General features: G+C 54.6%; 2 protein-coding genes across 6 annotated transcripts; both read left to right on the top strand.

Annotated features, from left to right (window-relative positions):
• Positions 1-985: 985 nt before the first annotated feature.
• On the top strand, positions 986-6,498 carry GJB3 (gap junction protein beta 3). 2 transcript variants are annotated; one of them, XM_047728346.1, is made up of 2 exons: positions 986-1,305; positions 4,877-6,498. In XM_047728346.1, the coding sequence occupies exon 2, from the start codon at positions 4,911-4,913 to the stop codon at positions 5,721-5,723; it is 813 nt and encodes a 270-aa protein (XP_047584302.1). In that variant the 5' UTR covers positions 986-1,305; positions 4,877-4,910; the 3' UTR covers positions 5,724-6,498. The 2 variants fall into 2 exon arrangements, with proteins under 2 accessions (XP_047584302.1, XP_047584303.1); XM_047728347.1 differs by lacking the exon at positions 986-1,305 and adding an exon at positions 1,646-1,922.
• Positions 6,499-12,989: 6,491 nt separating this feature from the next.
• Positions 12,990-15,801, top strand: GJA4 (gap junction protein alpha 4). 4 transcript variants are annotated; one of them, XM_047728317.1, is made up of 3 exons: positions 13,185-13,376; positions 13,746-13,928; positions 14,273-15,801. In XM_047728317.1, exon 3 carries the CDS (start codon positions 14,290-14,292, stop codon positions 15,289-15,291), a length of 1,002 nt encoding a protein of 333 aa, XP_047584273.1. In that variant the 5' UTR covers positions 13,185-13,376; positions 13,746-13,928; positions 14,273-14,289; the 3' UTR covers positions 15,292-15,801. The 4 variants fall into 4 exon arrangements, with proteins under 4 accessions (XP_047584270.1, XP_047584273.1, XP_047584271.1 ...); XM_047728315.1 differs by having other exon boundaries at positions 13,695-13,928; XM_047728314.1 differs by lacking the exons at positions 13,185-13,376; positions 13,746-13,928 and adding an exon at positions 12,990-13,117.
• Positions 15,802-20,230: the final 4,429 nt, after the last annotated feature.

The following is a 20,230-nucleotide window of genomic DNA, read 5'->3' as shown; positions in this document are numbered from 1 at the left end:
ACCACACAGCCAAGACCTCCAGAGGCGGCTCTGCTCCTTATTCTCTGTAGGATCCTGGGCAAGTCACCTAACCTCTCTGTACCTGGTTTTCTCACTCTAGGGAAGGATCATGCCTTCCTCATCCAGGGAGGAAGAAATAGTCTTCGGGCCATACCTGGCACAAAGATGTTTCTGAGTGTCCAATGCAGGGTTAGTTCTCCACCAAAATGAGCAATAGGTAGGGTGATCATGTCACTGATCTTCCCAGGTTTGGGGACACTTTTGAGAGTGAGGGGGTGATGTTAATTACACTGGGGCCACAGGTGTGAGCCAGAACAGTCCTGGGAAAATGCCACGCAGAGTCACCCTTGTGTTAGCAATACCAACTCTGTGGAGACTGAGGGCTCAGGATCCAAGGGGACTAAGATCCCAGGACTCCCAGGGAGGCCAGAAACCCTGGGGTTTCTCCAAGGAGGCTGGGAAGGTTCCTTGTCATAGCACACTAATAACTAAAACAAAGCGTCCTTGTCCCCAGAGCCCAGCTCAGCTGCAGTCCAGCTGCTGGCCCCCCTTCCTCAGAGTGTCTAGGGCAAAGGATCTCTCTGCCCCCAACACCCCCACTCGCCTCTCACAGGATCTGCTTCTGGACATAACTCAGGCAGCCACCCCTCTCCCTCCTGCCCTCACCCCTAGACAAAGGATCCCCTCCACCATCCCCTTTCCGGATTCGCCTTGCCCCTTCCAGTGTGGACGCAGAGTCGGCTCCCCACTTGGTTCTCCAAGGGCGCGTGCTTCCGCGGAGGACACAGCGCCTGAGCCGCGCGCCGCCGTGAAGGGCCGTGGTGACGGGAGGGCAGACCCCCAGGGTGTCCCCCTCCACTCCCCAGCCGGGTCCAGGCCGGCCACCGGGCGGGAACTGCGCCGGGCAGGGCGCTGGCACGGTAGCCATGGTAACGCGTGTGGGCGAGTCAGGATTGCGGGCCGTCCCAGGCCACCGCACTTCACAGTCTAGAGTGCCTCCCGCCCCTGATCTCATTGGAGCCTTCGCGCAGCCCTGCCCATGGCCACCGATGCCCCCATTTCCCACATGAAGAAACCGAGGCTCCGAGAAGCGACGGGGCCCTCGGAAGGCGGCCCCGGTAGCGGGTGGCCGCGGCACTAAACGCGGACCCCCGGCGGCCGGACGGGCTCCGAGGCTCCTCCCCGACCCTCCCTTCCTCCGCGCCGCCCCCGGGGCTGCACCCGCCGCCGAGTGTCCCGCCGCCGCTGCAGAGTCCGGCTCCCGCCTCCCAGCCGCCGCGCGGAGCTCCCGGACGCGGGCTCCCGGTGAGTGCGGGTGGGGGTCCTGGGACCCGAGCGCTCCTGGGAGACCCCGGTCGGGGTTGGTGGGGGAGAGATGGTGCAGGGGTCTCCCCCAGCACCCCCACTGCCTTCTCGCCCCTCGATCCTGGGTGGGGTGGGGGCTCCAGGGGCTGGAAAGTTCTGGGACACCCTCCTCCCACGTCCGCAAGCTCGCAAGCGGCCGGGGATGGAGGGAAACTGGGGAAGGTAGTGGGGTCGGTGGAGGAGAAAGCTCAGTTGGTGGGGGAGGGGAAGGGGGTGGTCGCGGCGGTGGCATTCTGGAGTGTGGCGACAGATCGGCTAGACTTGGTCCCCGGGCTAGGAAAAAGCGGATGGCCGGGAGGTGGTGTTGGGGGCCAGCTGGGGGTAATCAGACTGGCTCCACCAGTCCCGGTTCTGGGCTTGGAGGGAAATTCTTTGCGGGTGAGTCGAGTCCCTGGGGTGTGTCAGGCGGAACTGGACAGACAGGACCGGAAGGTGGAACGTGGGGACCCAGAAGGGGGCTGCACCCCGATGGGTGTCCCGTGACAGGGCCCCTCTTGTCCGAGGGCTGGAAGACAGGTCTCCAACCACCACTTCAGTTTTTTTTGAACTCCCACCAGGTGAGTGGCGGCTGGGAGGGAATGGTCTTATGATTCTTACAACATCTCAAGAAAGTAGGAATTCTTTCCCTTTAGAGATAAGGAATGGAGGTTAAAACTATCAAGGGATTCTTAGAAGTCACTGGGCTAGTAAGTGGCAGAGCTGAGACTGGAATCCAGCTATGATTCCTCTCCATGCACATTCCATGGCCCCTCCCCCAAAGGCTAGGTCTCAGGGAGTAAGTGGGGGAGAGAAGGAGGGTCTCTCAGTCACACTGTCCTGTTGGAGATTCCCAGAGAAGAGGCATCAGCAGAGATGAGGTGTTGAGAAGTAGCTGTGCCTTCTCCTTCTGTCCAGAGTGGAGAAGTCCTTCCAGCAAGCTACCTTGTCCAGATTGTTCCTGGGGGTTCCTGCCCACACCTCACAGCCCTTCCCTCCAAGCTGCCTCTCTGAGAAGTCACCATGCATTTGTTTATTTACCCAGTATTTATTGAATATCTCCAATGCGCCAAGCACTAGGCACTAAGTATAAAGCAGTAAGCAAGACAGAGCTGACATTCTAGTAAGGGAGACAGACAATAAATAAGAACAACAAAAACTATTATTTTAATTTCAAATGGTAATTAAATTCAAGGAAGAAAATAAAGGGGATGGGAGTGGAGTGACCAGGAGGGCAGGGGCTCCTAGATCCAGAGTAATCTGCGAGGCCACTAAGATGATGTTTGAGCAGAGGCCTCAGCAATGAGAAAGACCCACCCAGCCATACAGGGTTCTGGAGAAAGAGCATTCCACGCAGCAAGAATAATTGCAGAACCCCCAAATCTCCCAGTGTGGCCAGAGCCGAGACAATTAGGGTGAGATAGTAAGAGAGGAAAGCAAGAATGTAGAATCTGGGGTTTCATTCTAACTGTAACCTGAAGCTAGTAGAAAGTTTTTTTTTTTTTTAAAGAATTTATTTATTTGACAGAGAGAGATCACAAGTAGGCAGAGAGGCAGGCAGAGAGCGAGAGAGAGGGAAGCAGGCTCCCTGCTGAGCAGAGAGCCCGATGCGGGGCTCCATCCCAGGACCCTGAGATCATGACCTGAGTCGAAGGCAGAGGCTTAACCCACTGAGCCACCCAGGCGCCCCAAAGCTAGTAGAAAGTTTTAAACAAATGAGTGACATGATCCAATTTCATGGACTCTAAGGGCCCAGGACCAGATGCTGAAAGGCCAGTGAGGAGGCTGTGGCAACAATACCAGCAGGAGTGATGGGGGCTTGAGGCAGGGCAGTAACAGCGGAAGGGTAAGAAGCGGTCATGCAGGGTTGGGACCCACAGGCAACATGCGTGCTCAGAGTCACAAAGCCAATCCAAGAGCGCCCACATGTACACAGGCCCACACACGCACATGGAGACACACGTGTTCCCACACCCAAGGCAGCACCCAGACACCAGATGTACTCATGCAGACCCACCCGTCCACACCCTCTGAGTCATTCCAGAACTGGGAGGAAAATGTGTGATTCGGCGGCCTGAATACAATAAGTCTCCCTATCACAAAGCCTTGGTATCCGGCACGGCTGGGGGAGCTGGGTCTCCCCCGAGCTCTGGCAGGAGCCCCAGCTTTGGCACAGGGAGGGGAGGTTGTCTCTAGAGTTTCCCTGGATCTGGTGTGCTGGGAGCCAGACCATTATTACATCCCCCATTCACCCCCAACCTGATCTGGTGTCCCAGCTTCACCACATACTGACTGTGAGACCTTGGGGAGGCCATTTCTCCTCTCTAAACCTGCTTCCTCTCTGTAGAATGGGGTTATCAGGGAGGAAGAATTTCCACCTCCCTTTTAAGTTCTTCTCGCTGGACTAAGAATGAAATTGACTAAGAATGAATGAGACAGATTAACAGGAAAAAATTTAGTTCAGTTTCATATGTATGGGAAATCCACACAGATAAGAAATTCCAAAGACAAGCAAAATGAGGTATATATGTCATCCTGAACTAAAGAGAAGGGACTAGGGGTCAGGGACTTCAAAGGGAAGGAATACAATTCACAGAAGGTGAAAATGAGTAAATATTTGGGAAGCAAACATTTGCCAGGTCCACTCAAAAACAATGGGATGTAGAGAACTTTGATCAAATAAGCCTTGCTAGGTTCCTCCTTGCCTACCATACCTAGTTCATATAAAAATGTAGTTATCTGTGTGATAGGTCTCTTCCTGGACTAGGTCCTCTATCTGAATTCTTTCAGTCAGTTGAAAAAGAGGTAAAGAACCTTCCCTGAATCTAACGGGTTTTAATTGCTTTTAACTTAAAACAATCTTCATACCAAAGTGCCCCCATTTTGGGGTGGTCTGCCCTTGGCCCCGAGAGGCCCATGACCCCACCCTCACAAGACGGTAGGTAGCAAGGCATCAAGAAGTAAGTTGCAAGAACCCAGCCTGGGTCAGGCATCCAGCAAAGAAGGGGAGGGGAGGTGGTGGAGAGCACAGCCCTGGCACCAACAGCCAGACCTTGAATCCATTTATCATTTTAAATGAGTGACTTCTCTCTAGATCTCACAATGAGTGGCCAGCATTTATTGAGCATTTACTGTGCGAGTGCTTTGCAACTGTTATCTTCATCTGTAAATGAGGAGCACCATAGTATCTTCCTCGTGGGGTCATTCTAAGGACTAAAGGAGATAACGTGGCACAGAACTTTAGCTCGGTGGCTGGCTCACAGTAAATGCTGCATAAATGGTGCCTTATCAGCAAAGTCACATTCCCTTCCTTCGGGCCTGCATGCTCTGTGACTTTGGGCAGGTTACTTAAGGTCTCTGTGCCTGTATCCTACCTGTGGTTTGGAAAGAACAGTAACAGTCCTGACCTCAGAGGCCATTCGCTGATCACACGAATCCATCCGCATAAAGAACTCAGAACAGCACCTGGCACATAGGAAACGCTCAACAAATGTCCCCTGGTCACGAACACCTTTTTTTCCCTTTATCCTGTCAGGTGGGCACGGCCCCCGGCACCCCCGCCAGGCACCATGGACTGGAAGACGCTCCAGGCCCTCCTGAGCGGCGTGAACAAGTACTCCACGGCGTTCGGGCGCATCTGGCTGTCGGTGGTGTTTGTCTTCCGCGTGCTGGTGTATGTGGTGGCCGCAGAGCGCGTGTGGGGGGACGAGCAGAAGGACTTTGACTGCAACACCAAGCAGCCGGGCTGCACCAATGTCTGCTACGACAACTTCTTCCCCATTTCCAACATCCGCCTCTGGGCCCTGCAGCTCATCTTCGTCACGTGCCCCTCGCTGCTGGTCATCCTGCACGTGGCCTACCGCGAGGAGCGCGAGCGCCGCCACCGCCAGAAGCACGGCGACCAGTGCGCCAGGCTGTACGCCAACGCGGGCAAGAAACACGGTGGCCTGTGGTGGACCTACCTGTTCAGCCTCATCTTCAAGCTAGCCATCGAGTTCCTGTTCCTGTACGTGCTGCACACTCTGTGGCACGGCTTCGGCATGCCGCGCCTGGTGCAGTGCGCCAACGTCGCACCCTGCCCCAACGTCGTGGACTGCTACATCGCCCGGCCCACCGAGAAGAAGGTCTTCACCTACTTCATGGTCGGGGCCTCGGCGGTCTGCATTGTGCTCACCATCTGCGAGATCTGCTACCTCATCTTCCACAGGGTCCTGCGGGGCATGGCCAAGAACAAGTCCCCCAAAAGCCGCAGCCTCCCATCCTCCACCAGCCGAGCCTCCACCTGCCGCTGCCACCACAAGCTGGTGGAGGCCGGGGAGCTGGGCTCCGACTCTGGTGATGACAAGGGGCACGCGTCAGCGCCCACCATGACCCCCATCTGACCACAGGCTGGGGAGCAGCCCTGGGGCTACCAGGGGGGACAGGTGGGGCAGTACTGCACTGGTGGAGGGGCCCTACAGGTGCAGGGTGCACCCCCCTCCTTTTGAATTCACTAATCTATCTAATTTCATTGCTGGCCGACTTCCTGTGCACTGGGCACTGTGCTGTCGACCTGGGTAAAAGTCTCCCAACCCAGAGCCAGGGGAGGCAGAGGTTGAAACAAGCAAATTCACTACTGCATGGAAGGGGACACTTAGGGGGCTCGCAGAGGGCTTCTGCCTGACCCAGGAGGAGGTGCTCAGGCCCAGCTTCACTGAGGAAGTAATGTCAGAGAGGCAGGAAGTGCTTCTTAGCAGAGAGAACAGAGGTGCAGAGAGAAGCCTGGAGACCACAAAGAGGGAGATGCTTGCCCTGGTTGGATGCACCAGATCCAAGGGAATCTCCATTTCCTTGGGAGGAGCACCCAGATTTCTGGGGTGGGAAGGAGGTAGTCTCTAAGCAGTGGGAAGTCTGTAGGGCTAAGAGTGAGCTTGTGAGCAGGAGCGGGAGGAGGCTCTGCTGACACCAACCCCTCCTGAGATATGCAGGGACCTTCCCAGTCCCCACTGCCTTCAGGGGAAGCCCCCTTCTGCCTAGTCTTCCTCCCCCCAGGTTCAGATAACTTTGCTCCCATCTTCTCCCCACAAATGTGCTCAACTTGGTGCCAGCTTCTCAGACCCGTGCTCCCAGAGACTCAAGGTAGATGTTTCTTGAAATCAATAAAGGCTGTGTTTTATACAGGTTGGCTCCAACCTCTCTTCTCCACTCCCACCCACAAGACCCTGAGGGCAGGGAAGGTAGCCCTCAGGAGTGGAGAGAGCTCCGCGCCTGTGGGTGGAGCTAGGGTGGGGGCTGTGGCCAAGGTTGGAGCAGAAGTTAGGCTCCACGGAGGGTTCATCCCGGTGGGGCTGTGGGTTGGAACCTCCTGATATATATGTTGTGATTATAGGCATGGTCACAAGAGGGCGCTGTGCTCCCAGTGCAACGGGGCTTCTAGCCTTTATAGTCAGACTGCCCTGAGCACACACAGTGACTGTCCTCTCTGTAGACAACTTAGACTCCCACCACCTTTATAACCCAGTCACTGCCATCAAGAACCCACATCCCCACCCTGTGGACACAAAATCCCTGTTATTCATACTCTGACTCCTCATATGTGCTCACAACGACCCAGTAGTCTCCTCAACGGCCCAGTTGAGTCCCAGGGTCGCTCAAACATTAACCAGCTCCTTCCACTTTCCCTGAGCATTTTGGGCACACCAGGGTCCTGGCTAGATGCTGAAACTGCACAGGGGGTGGGAGCTGAATTCCAACAGCCCAGAGCCTGGGGGAGGAAGCGTGGGGGTGGGGAGGCAGAAAACACCCTCGTCTCTGGCCCTAACCAAATGCTGGGGTGGTTCACAGCCCCACTCCCAGCACCGTGTGGTGACCTGCAATTTAGAGGACACCAACATCCAGGACAGACCAGAATGGAAAGCAAAAGGGGGTGCGGGGCTCTAAGAATCCAGAAAAACATTTAGTGACTATCAAAGCCAAGGCCAGGAGCCAGAAATCTAGGAGCAGTGAGCCAAGAGCCAATGCAGGCAAGGAGAGGGCAGATCACGGCCATCCACAGAACAGGCTGCGGCTCACCTTTGCTCTTACATGTGGTCATTAGTGGGGTGGGCAAGCCAGCCAAATTTCAAGGGCCTGGCTGACACCCAGCCCCCAGGTCGGAATCATAGCTTAACCACTTCGTGACCATCGTCACTGCACAAGCTGGCACGTGGGCAAACTTTCAGGATTTCTGTCTTGTCGTCAGTACAGTGAATTGCATCAGTCAGGGGCCAACAGGAAACAGATGGCACATTCAAACCCAATAACTTTAAATTTAGAGTTTCCTTGAGGGATTCTTTTAAAAGGGTATGGGCATAATTGGGGCGCCTGGGTGGCTCAGTCAGTTAGGCATCCGACTCTTGATGTCGGTTCAGGTCATGATTTTCAGGGTCATGAGATCCAGCCCCACATCAGGTTCTGCGCTGGGCATGGAGCCTGCTTGAGATTGTCTCTCTCCTTCTCCTTCTGCCACTCCCCCTGCTCATGCTCCCTATCTCTATCTCTATTTCTCTCTCTCTCTCACTCTTGCTCTCTGAAAAGAAAAAAAAAAAATTGAAAGGTATGGGCATAATTAAGGAAACCCACAAAGACCACTTCAGTGCCCTGAGTCTAGGGACAGGGTTATCACAGACAGGGGCCACATTGGAGCTGCAGGATGCATTCAACTCAGGTGACCAAATAAATATTCCCAACTTCACCATCACATCTCCTGCTTTCTGGCCAGTGGCTCCCAACGACCCAGCCCAACCAGAATCTGAAGGGCAAGGGAGCCCAGGGAGGCATTCCGTAGGGCTCAGCCTCCAGGACACAGAGCAGGGTAGAGAGTTGATCCGAGGGACAAGGGAACATATGCAGCCCGGCACTCAGAACAGTACCTACTCCTCGGCTGGTTGTACAGATAGGAGGTCCTTTAGGTAACACGGCAGTACTGTGCTAATGTGTCCAGCAAATATCCAAGCAGCAGTGTGCTCATGGCCCAGGCCACATCATAGGTCTGTCCCAGCTCCGACTGGATGATTGCAAAGGTCTCAGGGAAGGCTGATCTCTCCTACTGGCTGCCAGACATCCCAACATCCTCCAGGACGGTTTCAGCTGCCTGGTCACGGGTGGCTTGGAGGTCAGAGCACCCGGAGGATGTCATCAGCTATCCCAGCACGACTGATCTTCTCCAGGTTGTGGACAAGGACCGTCGATTAGGGACTCTCCCTGCTCTGTGTGTCCCACGTGTGGCCTGAGAGCTGTTCTGAGCCGGGCAGCTCAGGATGCGTTCACCATCCAGTCCCCGGCAGACCAGCAGACCAGACTGTCACCACAAGGTGGCTCTCATGCCAGCCTTCTCTTCTCAGGATCCACGCCTCTATCTCCTCCTTCCTCATCGCAGGAGGATTCACTTGCAAGCTTCCTTCAATCCCGGATCAGATAGATTTGGATTTCAGATACACAACCCTCACAGGCCCACGTGCTGCATGAAGTCATGTGGGTCACCGTGCAACCCAAGGTCAACATTATCTCATATTCATCACCCTGGTCCAAGCCTCCTATTACAGATGGAGTGTTTGTGTCTTCCCAAAATTCATACATTGAAATCCTAATTTCCAATGTGATGGAAATGGGGCACTTCAAGATGGAGCTCTCAAGAATGGGATTAGTGCCCTTAGAAGAGACACAAGGAGGATGACCTTTCTCTCTTCACCATGTGAGGACACAATGAGATGACAGACCTGCAAAAACTGGGAAGAGGGTCCTCACCAAGAACCCAACCATGTTGGCTCCCTGATCTTGGACTTCCAGCCTCCAGAACTGTGAGAAGTAAATGTCCATTGTCTGAGCCCTCCCCACCCCCCAACATCCCCCAGTCCATGCTATTCTGTTCTAGCAGCCTGAGCTAAGACAACCACATCATCTTACCCCCTGGATTACTACAACAATGTCCCTGCTTCCTGCCCTGAGCCTGGGAAAGCAGAAGAATGGGAAGGGGAGGAAGCAGGACTGAACGACAAGATCTGTCCCAGGGCGCTGTATCCATTAGACAAAGATGGCCCATGAGAGGAGTCCCTGACCACCACTTGGCTCAGTCCCCACATGGGGCCATCCCACAGAGTTTGGCCACCTAGACAGCAGGGGCAGACCTGCCAGTGAGAGCAGCTGGAGGCTGTCAGCTGCCCAGACTCCCGCAGCTGAGCAACAAGGCTTGTCATGAAGGGCGGTGTGGTCCGCATTCGCCACTCACCCCCTCAGTCTATTCTCAGCAGCACAGCCACAATGAGCCTATAAAACCCAAGTCAGGCCATGTTGCTCCCTGACCCAAACCCCCTCACCCCCCACCAAGACACCTCCTACAGGCTTTAAGGGGCCTCTAAGATCTGTCCCACCCCACACCCTCCATGTTCTCCAGCATGATCTTCTCCTTGCTCACCTCACTCCAGCCATACTGACCTCCTTGCTGTCCCTCAAGCAGGAAACGCCAGGCATGCTCCATCCTCAGGGCCTTTGCACTCTCTGTTCCCTCTTCTGAAAAACTCTCCCCCAGAGAGACACAGGACTCCCTCCCTCCTTCAGGGTATGCATCAAAACGTCAGCCCCTTAGAGGGAGTATCTCCTCTCTTCTGTTCAACATAGAAACTGCACCCCCCTGCACCCTCTCCCTTCTCCCCCTCCCTGCTTGAAACTGCACCCCCCTGCACCCTCTCCCTTCTCCCCCTCCCTGCTTCCCACATAGCACTGATCACCAACCAGAAGGTTCTGTGTTCTGTCTCCCTATAGCTAGAGTGTCCTATCTACAAGCGCAGGGACTTTGGCTGTCGTCCCCTCGATGGTCTCCGGTGTCTAAGTGCCACAGCTCCAGGGGGTGCTCAGTACAAACCTGTTGAATTAGTAAATTCATACATGAGCCTGGGGTCCTGCTAGGTGCTGGGGATGTAAGCAAGACCCAGCTGCCTGTCCACAGGGGGCCCACAGTCTAGTGGGGCTGGGTGGGAGGGGGTAGACACAGGGAAATATGCACCTAGGGTAGGAGGAGGGCAAATCGGGAGTTACTTAACTGGTACAGAGTTTCAGATTTGCAAATGTAAGAAGTTCTGGAGCTCTGTTCCTCAACAGTGGGAACGTACTTAACACTACTAAATGGTACATTTTCAAACAGTTAAGACGGTAAATTTTATGTTATGTGTTTTTTACCACCATTAAGCATAAAATTTTTAAGAACAACAACGAAAAATCCCAAAATAGAACAGTGTACCCAGAGGTAGGACCTGAGCTGCTGATGGCACAAAGGCTCCCCCTAAGCCAGTGGAAGCGGAGGCCAGCAAGGGGACTGACTTCAGGGAGAAGGTGACATGGAGCAAAATCCCCAAGCCCTCGCAGATTCAGCATGTGAGGGTGCTGCAGGGGGAAGGTGCAGACACAGGCAGAGTGCGCAGAGAAACAGAGTAAGGAGGAAGACTGAATCACAGAGGGAAATGGGGAGAGGGGTGAAGCTGGAGAAGGCAATGGGGAGCCACAGAGTGTTCTAAGCAAGGCACTGTGCAGTCAGCTCTATGGGGAAAGGTGGAGGCTGGAGGCCAGGAGACCAGCTAGGAGGCCATTGAGACAGTAGCCCATACAGGGTCAAGGTAATGGGAACAGAGGGAGATGTGGGGTTCCAGGGATGTCTCCCAGGCGGAGAGGGCGGGTTGTGGGGATTACTGTCTTGGCTGATCCCACCCTGCTTTTCCTTTGAAAGGGGCCTGGTCATTCAAACCCTGACCCCCAGAACCCCTGAGGAAGGGCTGAGAACAGGGGTTGGGGTCTTGCAGTCTCTACCTGCTCCTCCCTCCTTCCAGTAGATGGGATCAGAAAGGCTTGGGAGAGTCTGGGCCCAGCAGCAGGAGAGGAACTCTGGGAGCAGAGGCTGTCTTGGGGGTGTGGTAAGAACTGGCCTCCAGGGACCTCCGTTCTCATGCCCTCTGGGGTCAGAACTAAGTGGGCGAGGTTGTCAACTCTGGAAATCCAGGAGGCTCTGCTCAGCCTGGCCCAGAGGGACAGGCCTGGAAGGGGAAGCCAGCTCAGCCTGATCCTGAAGGTCTGAGATCTGAGCCAAGCCCTCCACACTGGCTGCCCCAGAAGTCTCCCTGCTAGGGCCGGAGGCAGGATTCTCAGGGACCTGGCGCTGGGGCACTGGGAGTCCAAGGACTGAATCCTATTGTGGAAAAACAAGGACCTTTCTGCCACCTGCCCCCAGGCCTCAGCCCCCACCTCCCACATTCCCTTTCCTTAGTTGCCCTGTTCCCCCACCAGTCCACCCCTGAGCCCTGTCTGCTCCCACCAAGACCAATCCACAGACCCCTTTTGGCCATAACTATTTTGTCACGTTCTGAGCCACCACTCACTTGAAAACTTTCTGGGTACCGATATCATGCTATGTGCTGACTGGACCTCCTAGCAACCCTACACAATAGGAACCATTACTATCCCCATTCTACAGAGGAAGAAACTGAGGCACAGGAGTCAACAGCAACGTCTCAGCTTCTAGGGTCTTCTGCCTCTGCCCAGCAAAGTCTCAGCACCCTAGGGGCAGCAACCCAGGTCGTTGCAATCCTTGACCTTTGCTCATGTTGCCCCTTCTTCCCAGAACGATCCCCGAGCCCCTTCAACCGGCTAATCCAATCCTCTCTGAGTCCCCCTGGAGTCCTCCGGAAAACTTTCCATATTTACAACGTTCCCCTTACCCAAGGGCTGAGATGCTCAATTCCTGCCTCCTGTACCAGCCAGTGAGAGCAGGAGGCCAGAGCCCACACCTGGCTGGTTTATGGTCCAATCCCCCCCCACCCCCTCCATTTACAATACTTGGGGCACAGGAGACCCTCATTAGCGTTCATCCACAGGGTGGTGCCTGAATGACCCCCGGCAGGTTCCACCCACCTCCTTAATTGCTTTGGGTGCCCTCACCTCATGTAGAGGCATGAGAGTGGGACCCAAACTAAAAGTAGGGAGCCCCTCCTCTACAGTCTCCAGTGACCTCTGGGAGCTGCTTAGTGACCTCTGATTGCCTGCCCAGGAGTGGGGATGTTGGAGAACTTGGCAAGAATTCAGGCTGGGGTGAGAGCCCTGCTCCAGCACAGCCTCCAGGGAGGGCAGATATAACCCGTGTCTCCCAGCGTGGTTCCCCAGTCCTGACGAGCCTCCACTGCCAAGTCCTCGCACAGTGCGGGGCACCCTGAGGCCACCTAAAAAATGAGTGGCCTTTTCCCTCCTTCCAACCTAGGACGAGAGGCCCCCAAGGTCAAGGAAAGGCCCTTCCCCAGAGGCCCCCACACCCTCATCCCCATCTGCCCATCCCTCACAGCCCTCAGGTCAGTTGCAGGATCAGAAAGTTCTCGCTATGATCCTTTCAAATCCAGCCACCCTGGAAACACTTGGCCCCGGAGAACTCCTGTTCCAGAACCGGAGAAACAGGCCAGAAGGGTTACCGGCCCGAAGACCGCGCTGAGGGTGAAGAAGGGGCCGCCAGAGGCTTCTCGAGCCCCTTCCACACCCCGAATTCTCAGGACCACCTCCCGGCCCCTTCCTCGAGCCTGGCTTCGCGGACGCTGCTCCTCCTGGTCCCCGCCCCCCGCTCTGAAAGCGCCCCGCCGCCCTCCCGCCGCGCTTCCTGCCCCCACCCCGCCCCTCCGCGCTATTTAAGGCGCCCCCGCCGCCAGGCGCCGTCCAGCAGGGCTCCTGCGGGCGCCGCTCCGCCGTCGGCTTCCCCGCTGCCACTGGGCCGCCCGCAGACAGGCAGGCGGTGAGTGGGGCTGGGGTGGGGCCCGGGGCGCCACCTGCCAGCGAGCGGGGGCCACGTCCGCCACCGGCCAGGGGCTGAGGGGGGATGCGGGGTCGGAGGGAGCCCCCACGGCTACGCTCACCCAGCCTGCCTGCGGCCAGGCTCTCTGCTAAGCCGTGTTCCAACCTTCTTTCGGGGTGTTCTTAAAACCCTGGGAGGTGAGAGTATTTCCGTTTTACAGGCGAGAAGACTGAGCTGCCAAGGCTGACACTTACCCAAGGTTAGTTAGCAAGAGGGAGTGAGGACCTGGCTGGAAACAGCTTTGCTCTGAGGAAGAAGGACCACCCCTGCACCCTTCCCTGCATTTCTTCCCCCCAAGTCTCCCCTCCCCTGCCCTCCCTTCCCCTCCCCAACCTTCTGGGAACTTTGTGGCCTGCGCCTCCACTCTGCTATGGCAATTCTTTTAAGAGTCTAGAATTTGGCACCATCAGCTTGGGGTGGGTAAGGGGTGGGGGGAGGGATGGAGAAAGAGGGTAAGCTCAGTGCCCACACTGAAGGGGCAGGTGGTCGCTATTGCTGACAGGTGGGGCTGTTATAGGGTGCTGCCTTCAGCATCCAACCCCCCTCCCACCCACTCCCCCACCACAAGCTCAAAGGTTAGAGTGAGGGCAGCTGGGTGAGCTACAATGGACAGGAGAGTGGGGACCGAGGCTTTGGGCCCCCTGAGAAGCTGAAGATAGCACTGCCACCACCCCCACAATCTGGGGACACACTGTCACTGCCTGTCACTGGCAAAAGGAAGGAGGGGCATAGCACAGCTGTGTGACCTTAGGAAAGTTCCTCAAATTCTCTGTTCCCATTAGCTCAGGAGCCTCAGCTGGATCCAAATCTTGAGCTGTGTCATCCTGGGACTCTGGCTGGGAACAAGAGGGCACAAATGTATAACAAGACAAAGACCCTAGCATATTTTGTCAGAGCTTAGTAGCCCTCATCCAAAGATCAGCCTTCGTCAGTCCTGACCGCCCTGCTGGGTGTGAGCCCCCAGACCAGTCCCTTCCCATCCTTGAGCTTCAGTGTCCCTATAGGCACAATGGGCACAGCCACCCTCCCTGCAGATTTGTTGCTCATTTGACTGAGGTGGATGCCATGCTGACAGTGTCCTCTGTCTCCCTGCAGACGGAGGCCGGGGAGCCATGGGCGACTGGGGCTTCCTTGAGAAGCTGTTGGACCAGGTCCAGGAGCACTCCACCGTGGTGGGCAAGATCTGGCTGACGGTGCTTTTCATCTTCCGCATCCTCATCCTGGGCCTGGCTGGCGAGTCGGTGTGGGGCGACGAGCAGTCCGATTTCGAGTGTAACACGGCCCAGCCGGGCTGCACCAACGTCTGCTATGACCAGGCCTTCCCCATCTCCCACATTCGCTACTGGGTGCTGCAGTTTCTCTTCGTCAGCACGCCCACCCTGGTCTACCTGGGCCATGTCATTTACCTGTCCCGGCGTGAGGAGCGGCTGCGGCAGAAGGAGGGGGAGCTACGGGCGCTGCCGGCCAAGGACCCACGCGTGGAGCGGGCACTGGCGGCCATAGAGCGCCAGATGGCCAAGATCTCGGTGGCGGAGGACGGTCGCCTGCGGATCCGAGGGGCGCTCATGGGCACCTACGTGGCCAGCGTGCTCTGCAAAAGCGTGCTGGAGGCAGGCTTCCTGTACGGCCAGTGGCGTCTCTATGGCTGGACCATGGAGCCTGTGTTCGTGTGCCAGCGTGCACCCTGCCCCTACCTCGTAGACTGCTTCGTCTCTCGGCCCACGGAGAAGACCATCTTCATCATCTTCATGCTGGTGGTCGGACTCATCTCCCTGGTCCTCAACGTGCTGGAGCTGGCTCACCTGCTGTGCCGCTGCCTCAGCCGGGGGATGAGGTCACCGCGGGGCCAGGACACCCCCCCGACTCAGCGGAACTCCTCAGAGCCCTACGCTGACCAGGTCTTCTTCTACCTCCCTGTGGGCGACGGACCCTCGTCCCCGCCATGCCCCACCTACAATGGGCTCTCATCCAGTGAGCAGAACTGGGCCAACCTGACTACAGAGGAGAGGCTGGCTTCTTCCAGGCCCCCCCTCTTCCTGGACCCACCCCCCGAGAGTGGCCAGAAATCCCCCAGTCGCCCCAACAGCTCTGCTTCCAAGAAGCAGTATGTGTAGGGGCCTGGGGCTCCTGTTACCCAGCAGAGGGGCCCCAGAAAATGTGGCTGCCTTGGAGACCCCCTCCAGGAAGACTGCAGGGATGAGGGGGGCAGTGGAAGCCAGTGCTTGCTGGCCAGGCAGCCTCATTGCAGCCTGTTTTTGAACATCTGGGGCCTTCCTGGTGAGCAGAGGGCACTGTGGTTTCCCTCCAGAATGTGACTTTGCCCCAGGCATGGACCAAGCCAGCTTAGGGTGCTCTTGGCCAAGGCTGTTGTGGCATCTCTGGACTTTTTCATCTGGTTCAGAGCAAGCCTGGAGCCAGTGTCACCCCACCCTAGTGGGAGATTCCCCTCTGCCCACATGCCCCTCACAGGAGAAGGCTGGTCAAGGCTGCTGGGTCAGCCTTGATCACACGCACGGAGCCTGTGCTGGGTCTGGCCCTGTCCAGGGAACTGGTGTCTCGTTCTCATCACTCCTTCCTAGTTCCACTGTTTATGCTTCTAAAATAAACAAGACTTGTTCACAGGCTAGGTGTGTACTGATGCTGTTGTGATGTGCCTCCAAGGGTTGGGGGGCAGTTGCTTTGCCCATCTTCCCTTTCTTTGGAGTTCTCTGTGATCTTTGACCTCCACAACTGCAACTCCACCCGTACCTTAAACCCTCACACCACTATATCCTGCCTCTCAGCAGCCCTGAGTCCGAAACACTCACTTTTTGAAATGCCTCTGACATGGTTCTCCTCTCTCCATTCCTACTACCTAGCCTCCCACGTGCCCTGTGGCCATCCAGTGCCCCGGCCACACTTTGAGCAGTGCACCTCCTTACCAGACACCCTGCTACCCAAGCATGCCTGCCAGCCGTGCTCTTTACAGTCCAGCTCCAATGGGCCCCACACTCTATCCCTCCTCATCCTGGGCCCCTGGGTATTTGGGGAGGCAGGCTTAGATCACTTGCCCCTTCCTACCTTGGCCCTTTCTAATCTGCCCACCAGAAAGAGCAACTTCGGGGCCTGAATCATGTCTCTTCCCCATGCACTAACTCAGTAAGAACAGAGAAGTGGAAGAAATTGTGAAGGGACCAGATCTTGCCTGAGTCACATTTGCAGAAAAGGAAACAGTGGAACTGGATCTTGACAGGTGCATTGGAGTTCACTGGGAAGGTGAAGAAAACATGGAGTATTAGAGCAGAGAGCATTGTTTCTGCAAAAGCATGGAGAAGAGGGATGGTCAGAGGCTTCAGAGGGTGCTTATGGCTTGATGAGCCATCCAGGATGTGGGAGGTGTGGCTGGGGATGAGCCCAGTGTTGGCAGACTTGACCTTTCATGGAAGGTGACATGGGTGGAAGAGAACACTTAGATAGTGGCCTTCAGAAGCAAGCTGGTTGTCCTTCCCTGCCCAGGGAGATCTGGGGCTGGGGTTGGAAGGGGGACTGGGTCCATCTCAAGGGGCCACATGTCTCTCCTTGAGAGCCTTTGAAGCAGGTTGGCAACTTGTCTCCACTTCCATCAAGATAGGTCTCCAAAACACCAGTCCTGCACCCCTCACCCCAAAACTAACTTACACACTACTTACCTGTCAAGTCTGAATGCTCAGCCTGGAAAGTTACAGCCCTATAACTCCTCCAGCTCTGGTTCCTCTTGTCCCCTCTGAATCCCAGAAATCTAATAGACCATCCTCCTCACAGTTCCCCAGACTCATCTGGGTGTGCTCCCACATTGGTCCTTTGCCAGCCCAGAGCACTCCTTCCTCCCACTTCCAAGCCTCACCGGTCCTTTAAACACTACACCACCCTGGAAAAGGCAGTACCTGATTGCGGAGAGAAAGATGAGTTTTGACATCAGAGGGTTCTCAATGTCCATGCTGCTTCTGACATGTACAAAGCCATGCCGTCTTAAGTCAGTCATTTCACTTCTTTGAGTCTGTTCTATCCTCTATAATATGCGGATAACATTACGTGCCTCACAAGGAACAAGACATAAAAACAAGAGGAAGCACAATCTTGTCCTTGGCTCCTAGTAGCCATGCAATAAAATTCAGCTCAGCCTCCAGCAAGGCTATCACAGGTCCTTCTGCCTCAGGGAAGCCCTCCTTGATTTCTCCAGCCAGTCCTCAGTGATGATCTCTACCTCAGGAAATTGAACCACTGCTTAGTATGAGTCCATTCCATCTCCCCAGTGAGTCTCTAAGGATCACTGGGGGGTCGCTTTTATTCCCCGTGGGCCTAGCCCATCATTCACTGTGAAATGAGGGACCGAGTTAGACTTGGCAGAAAGCAAGCTGTTTGTGCATAAGAAGGGCACAATCCAAGAGGCTGAGGTCCTCTTCCAAGGGATTCTCCCCGAGCCAGGGTGAGAGGGCAGATCTGTGGGTTAGAGGATAGTCTCTTAGGGCCATCCCAACCTCAAGGTTGTAGAAGCCTGTGCTTACAGTAGGTATTCCCTACCCATCCTAGTTTGGAAAGGTGAAAGAGGAAAGTTTTAGATGAGTGAGGAGGATATCCTTCCCTTCCCTCAAAGATCATCCATTCTGAGCTTGGACTGGTGTCCAGGGTCAGGCCAGGGACTTGGTTCTTGGGCAAGAACTGGAGTTGGGTCCTAGGCTGGTGACCAACAAATACGAAGGCAAATGGGCTGTGGTTTAAGAATGAGAATACTCGGGGCGCCTGGGTGGCTCAGTGGGTTAAAGCCTCTGCCTTCAGCTCGGGTCATGATCCCAGCATCCTGGGATCAAGCCCTGCATCAGGCTCTCTGCTCAGCTGGGAGCCTGCTTCCCTTTCTCTCTCTCTGCCTGCCTCTCTGCCTACTTGTGATATCTGTCTGTCAAATAAATAAATAAAATCTTAAAAAAAAAAATGAGAATACTGTCGTGGGATGGGAATGGGGCCACACAGAGGCGGTGGGGGCAGAGCAGTAGGGGGAAGACTTATGAAGGATGGCTACAAGCTCCAACCCACCTTACTCTTTTCCTAGGGCTTTTGTAACAAAGCACCACAGACTGGGTGGCTTCAACAGAAACTATCCTCTCAGAGTCCTGGAGGCTGGGAGTCTGAGATCAGGCTATTGGCAGGGTCAGTTTCTTCTGGGGACTGTGCGGCAGAGACTGTTCCAGGCCTCTCTCCCAGCTTCCGTGAGTTGCCGGCCATCTTTGATATTCCTTGGCATCACCTCCATCTCCGCCTTCATCTTCATGTGGCATTCTCCCTCTGTGTGTATCCGTCTCTGTGTCCACATTTTTTCATAAGGACATCAGCCATATTGGATTTTAAGGCCATTCTAATGACTTCATTTTAACTTGATGACCTCTGTAAAGACCCTATTTCCAAATAAGGTCACATTCAGAGGTGCTAGAGGTGAGGACTTCAGCATACCTCTTTGGAGGGGGAGGGCATAACCCACACTGCCACCCCACCACCCCCACCTCACCTCTAAGTACTAGTGGGGTGAGGCCAAGGAGAATGTTAAGTATGTACTGGACTCAGGCGTCTCCTTGTTGACGTGGGCCTAGATTGAACCCAGCACATTCCACCTCGCTCCTTCCTCCCACCTGCCTATTCCTCACCACCACCAAAATCTAAGATGGTAACAGGCAGTTCTCAGTCACAGAAAGAGTCATAAGAGGCTTGACTCCTGCCTCCCATTCCTCACACTGACTTGACTCTGGTCCTTTTCCTTTTCTGGGCCTCAGTTCCCCCCGCAACTGTGAAATGAAAGGGTTGAATGAGAAACAGGTATGTGGCAATTAGTTATGAGGAGCCTTGCAAGGAAGTAACCTGTGACTAATCACTGGTCTAAAGCTCATGAGTGATGTGCTATTTTCATCAATCAGAATGGATTCCAGATTGTTCCTATAATAAGATCAGTTCCAGTCACTTGAATTCACATTGCCTTCCTGAGTAGGAAAGAAAGGGACGGGGTTATGCGGAGTGCACTGGGAATTTTGCATAACCCAAGGTCATCTTATCTATGACCCCGGGGGAGCATGTGAACGTCATGGGTCGCACAGAAACAGAGCTGTCGGGCTGGGTGATGTCAAACCTCTTCCCAGCCTAACATGCTGGTTCTGCTGTGCTTGTTCCCTGGCCGCTGGGGTGCTGACCTCATGATTCTACCACCAGCCCCCAGTGACTCCGCTGAGGATCCTTTATTTCCTTTTTACACTAACCTCAGCATGACCACTGACATTTATAGAAAGGGATCTCTACCACGGATTGTTAGAACTTCTTTTTCCACCTTACAACTTCCCCCACCAGCCCTGGTTCTGACCCCACGCGTCACACAAGGCTCAACCATTCTGTCCTTCCCAGGCAAGCACAGTAGCCACAAGCAGATAGCCACCAAGCTGGTGCACATTCTGTTCTTCTCCTATTCTTCCAGCTGACTCTGATTTCCAGAAGTCTCTGGCCCATCAGCAATCTGTCTATTTTCCTCTTAATGTGTGCCTCACACCCTGGGTGCTAGACATGATAGTCAAAGTGGTCAGGATCCAGATTATCACCTCCCTTGACTCAAAATGTCTACCTCTATTAATGGAACATAGGATTATATTAACTTTTCTATTTTCTTCTCTTTTCCATATCTAGAAAATTTTTTCCGATTATAAAGATCATCCATGATCATTGTAGAAAATGAGATCTCACCCATGCAGGCATAATAACTATTAATATTCAGAAATAATTCCTTTCGGGCTCTTCCATGAATATTTTTAAATGAAATCTGAATGAAGGTGTACCTACAGTTCTGTATTCTATTTTCATTTTACATAAATCATAGCCTTTTCTCCATGTCATCAAGTTGGAAACACTACTTAATGGCTTTATCATTATCTACTTAACCATGACCCTGATATTGGATTTTTAGATTGTTTGCAATTAATTATCCTCTATTATAAATTGTATTGCAATGTAGACGCCTGCACATAAGTGTTTTCCAAATTGCCTATTTCCTTTAAAGAAAGACAT

The sequence above is a fragment of the Lutra lutra genome, chromosome 4 (assembly GCF_902655055.1).
Source record: "Lutra lutra chromosome 4, mLutLut1.2, whole genome shotgun sequence".
NCBI classification, from domain to species: Eukaryota; Metazoa; Chordata; class Mammalia; order Carnivora; family Mustelidae; genus Lutra; species Lutra lutra.
The sequence above is the reverse complement of the archived record's forward strand: the minus strand, read 5'-3'. Positions and strand labels throughout refer to the sequence as shown.

Coding starts and splice junctions, on each gene's coding strand:
- GJB3 (XM_047728346.1), top strand. CDS start 4,911: ATGGACTGGAAGACGCTCCAGGCCCTCCTGAGCGGCGTGAACAAGTAC.
- GJA4 (XM_047728314.1), top strand. CDS start 14,290: ATGGGCGACTGGGGCTTCCTTGAGAAGCTGTTGGACCAGGTCCAGGAG.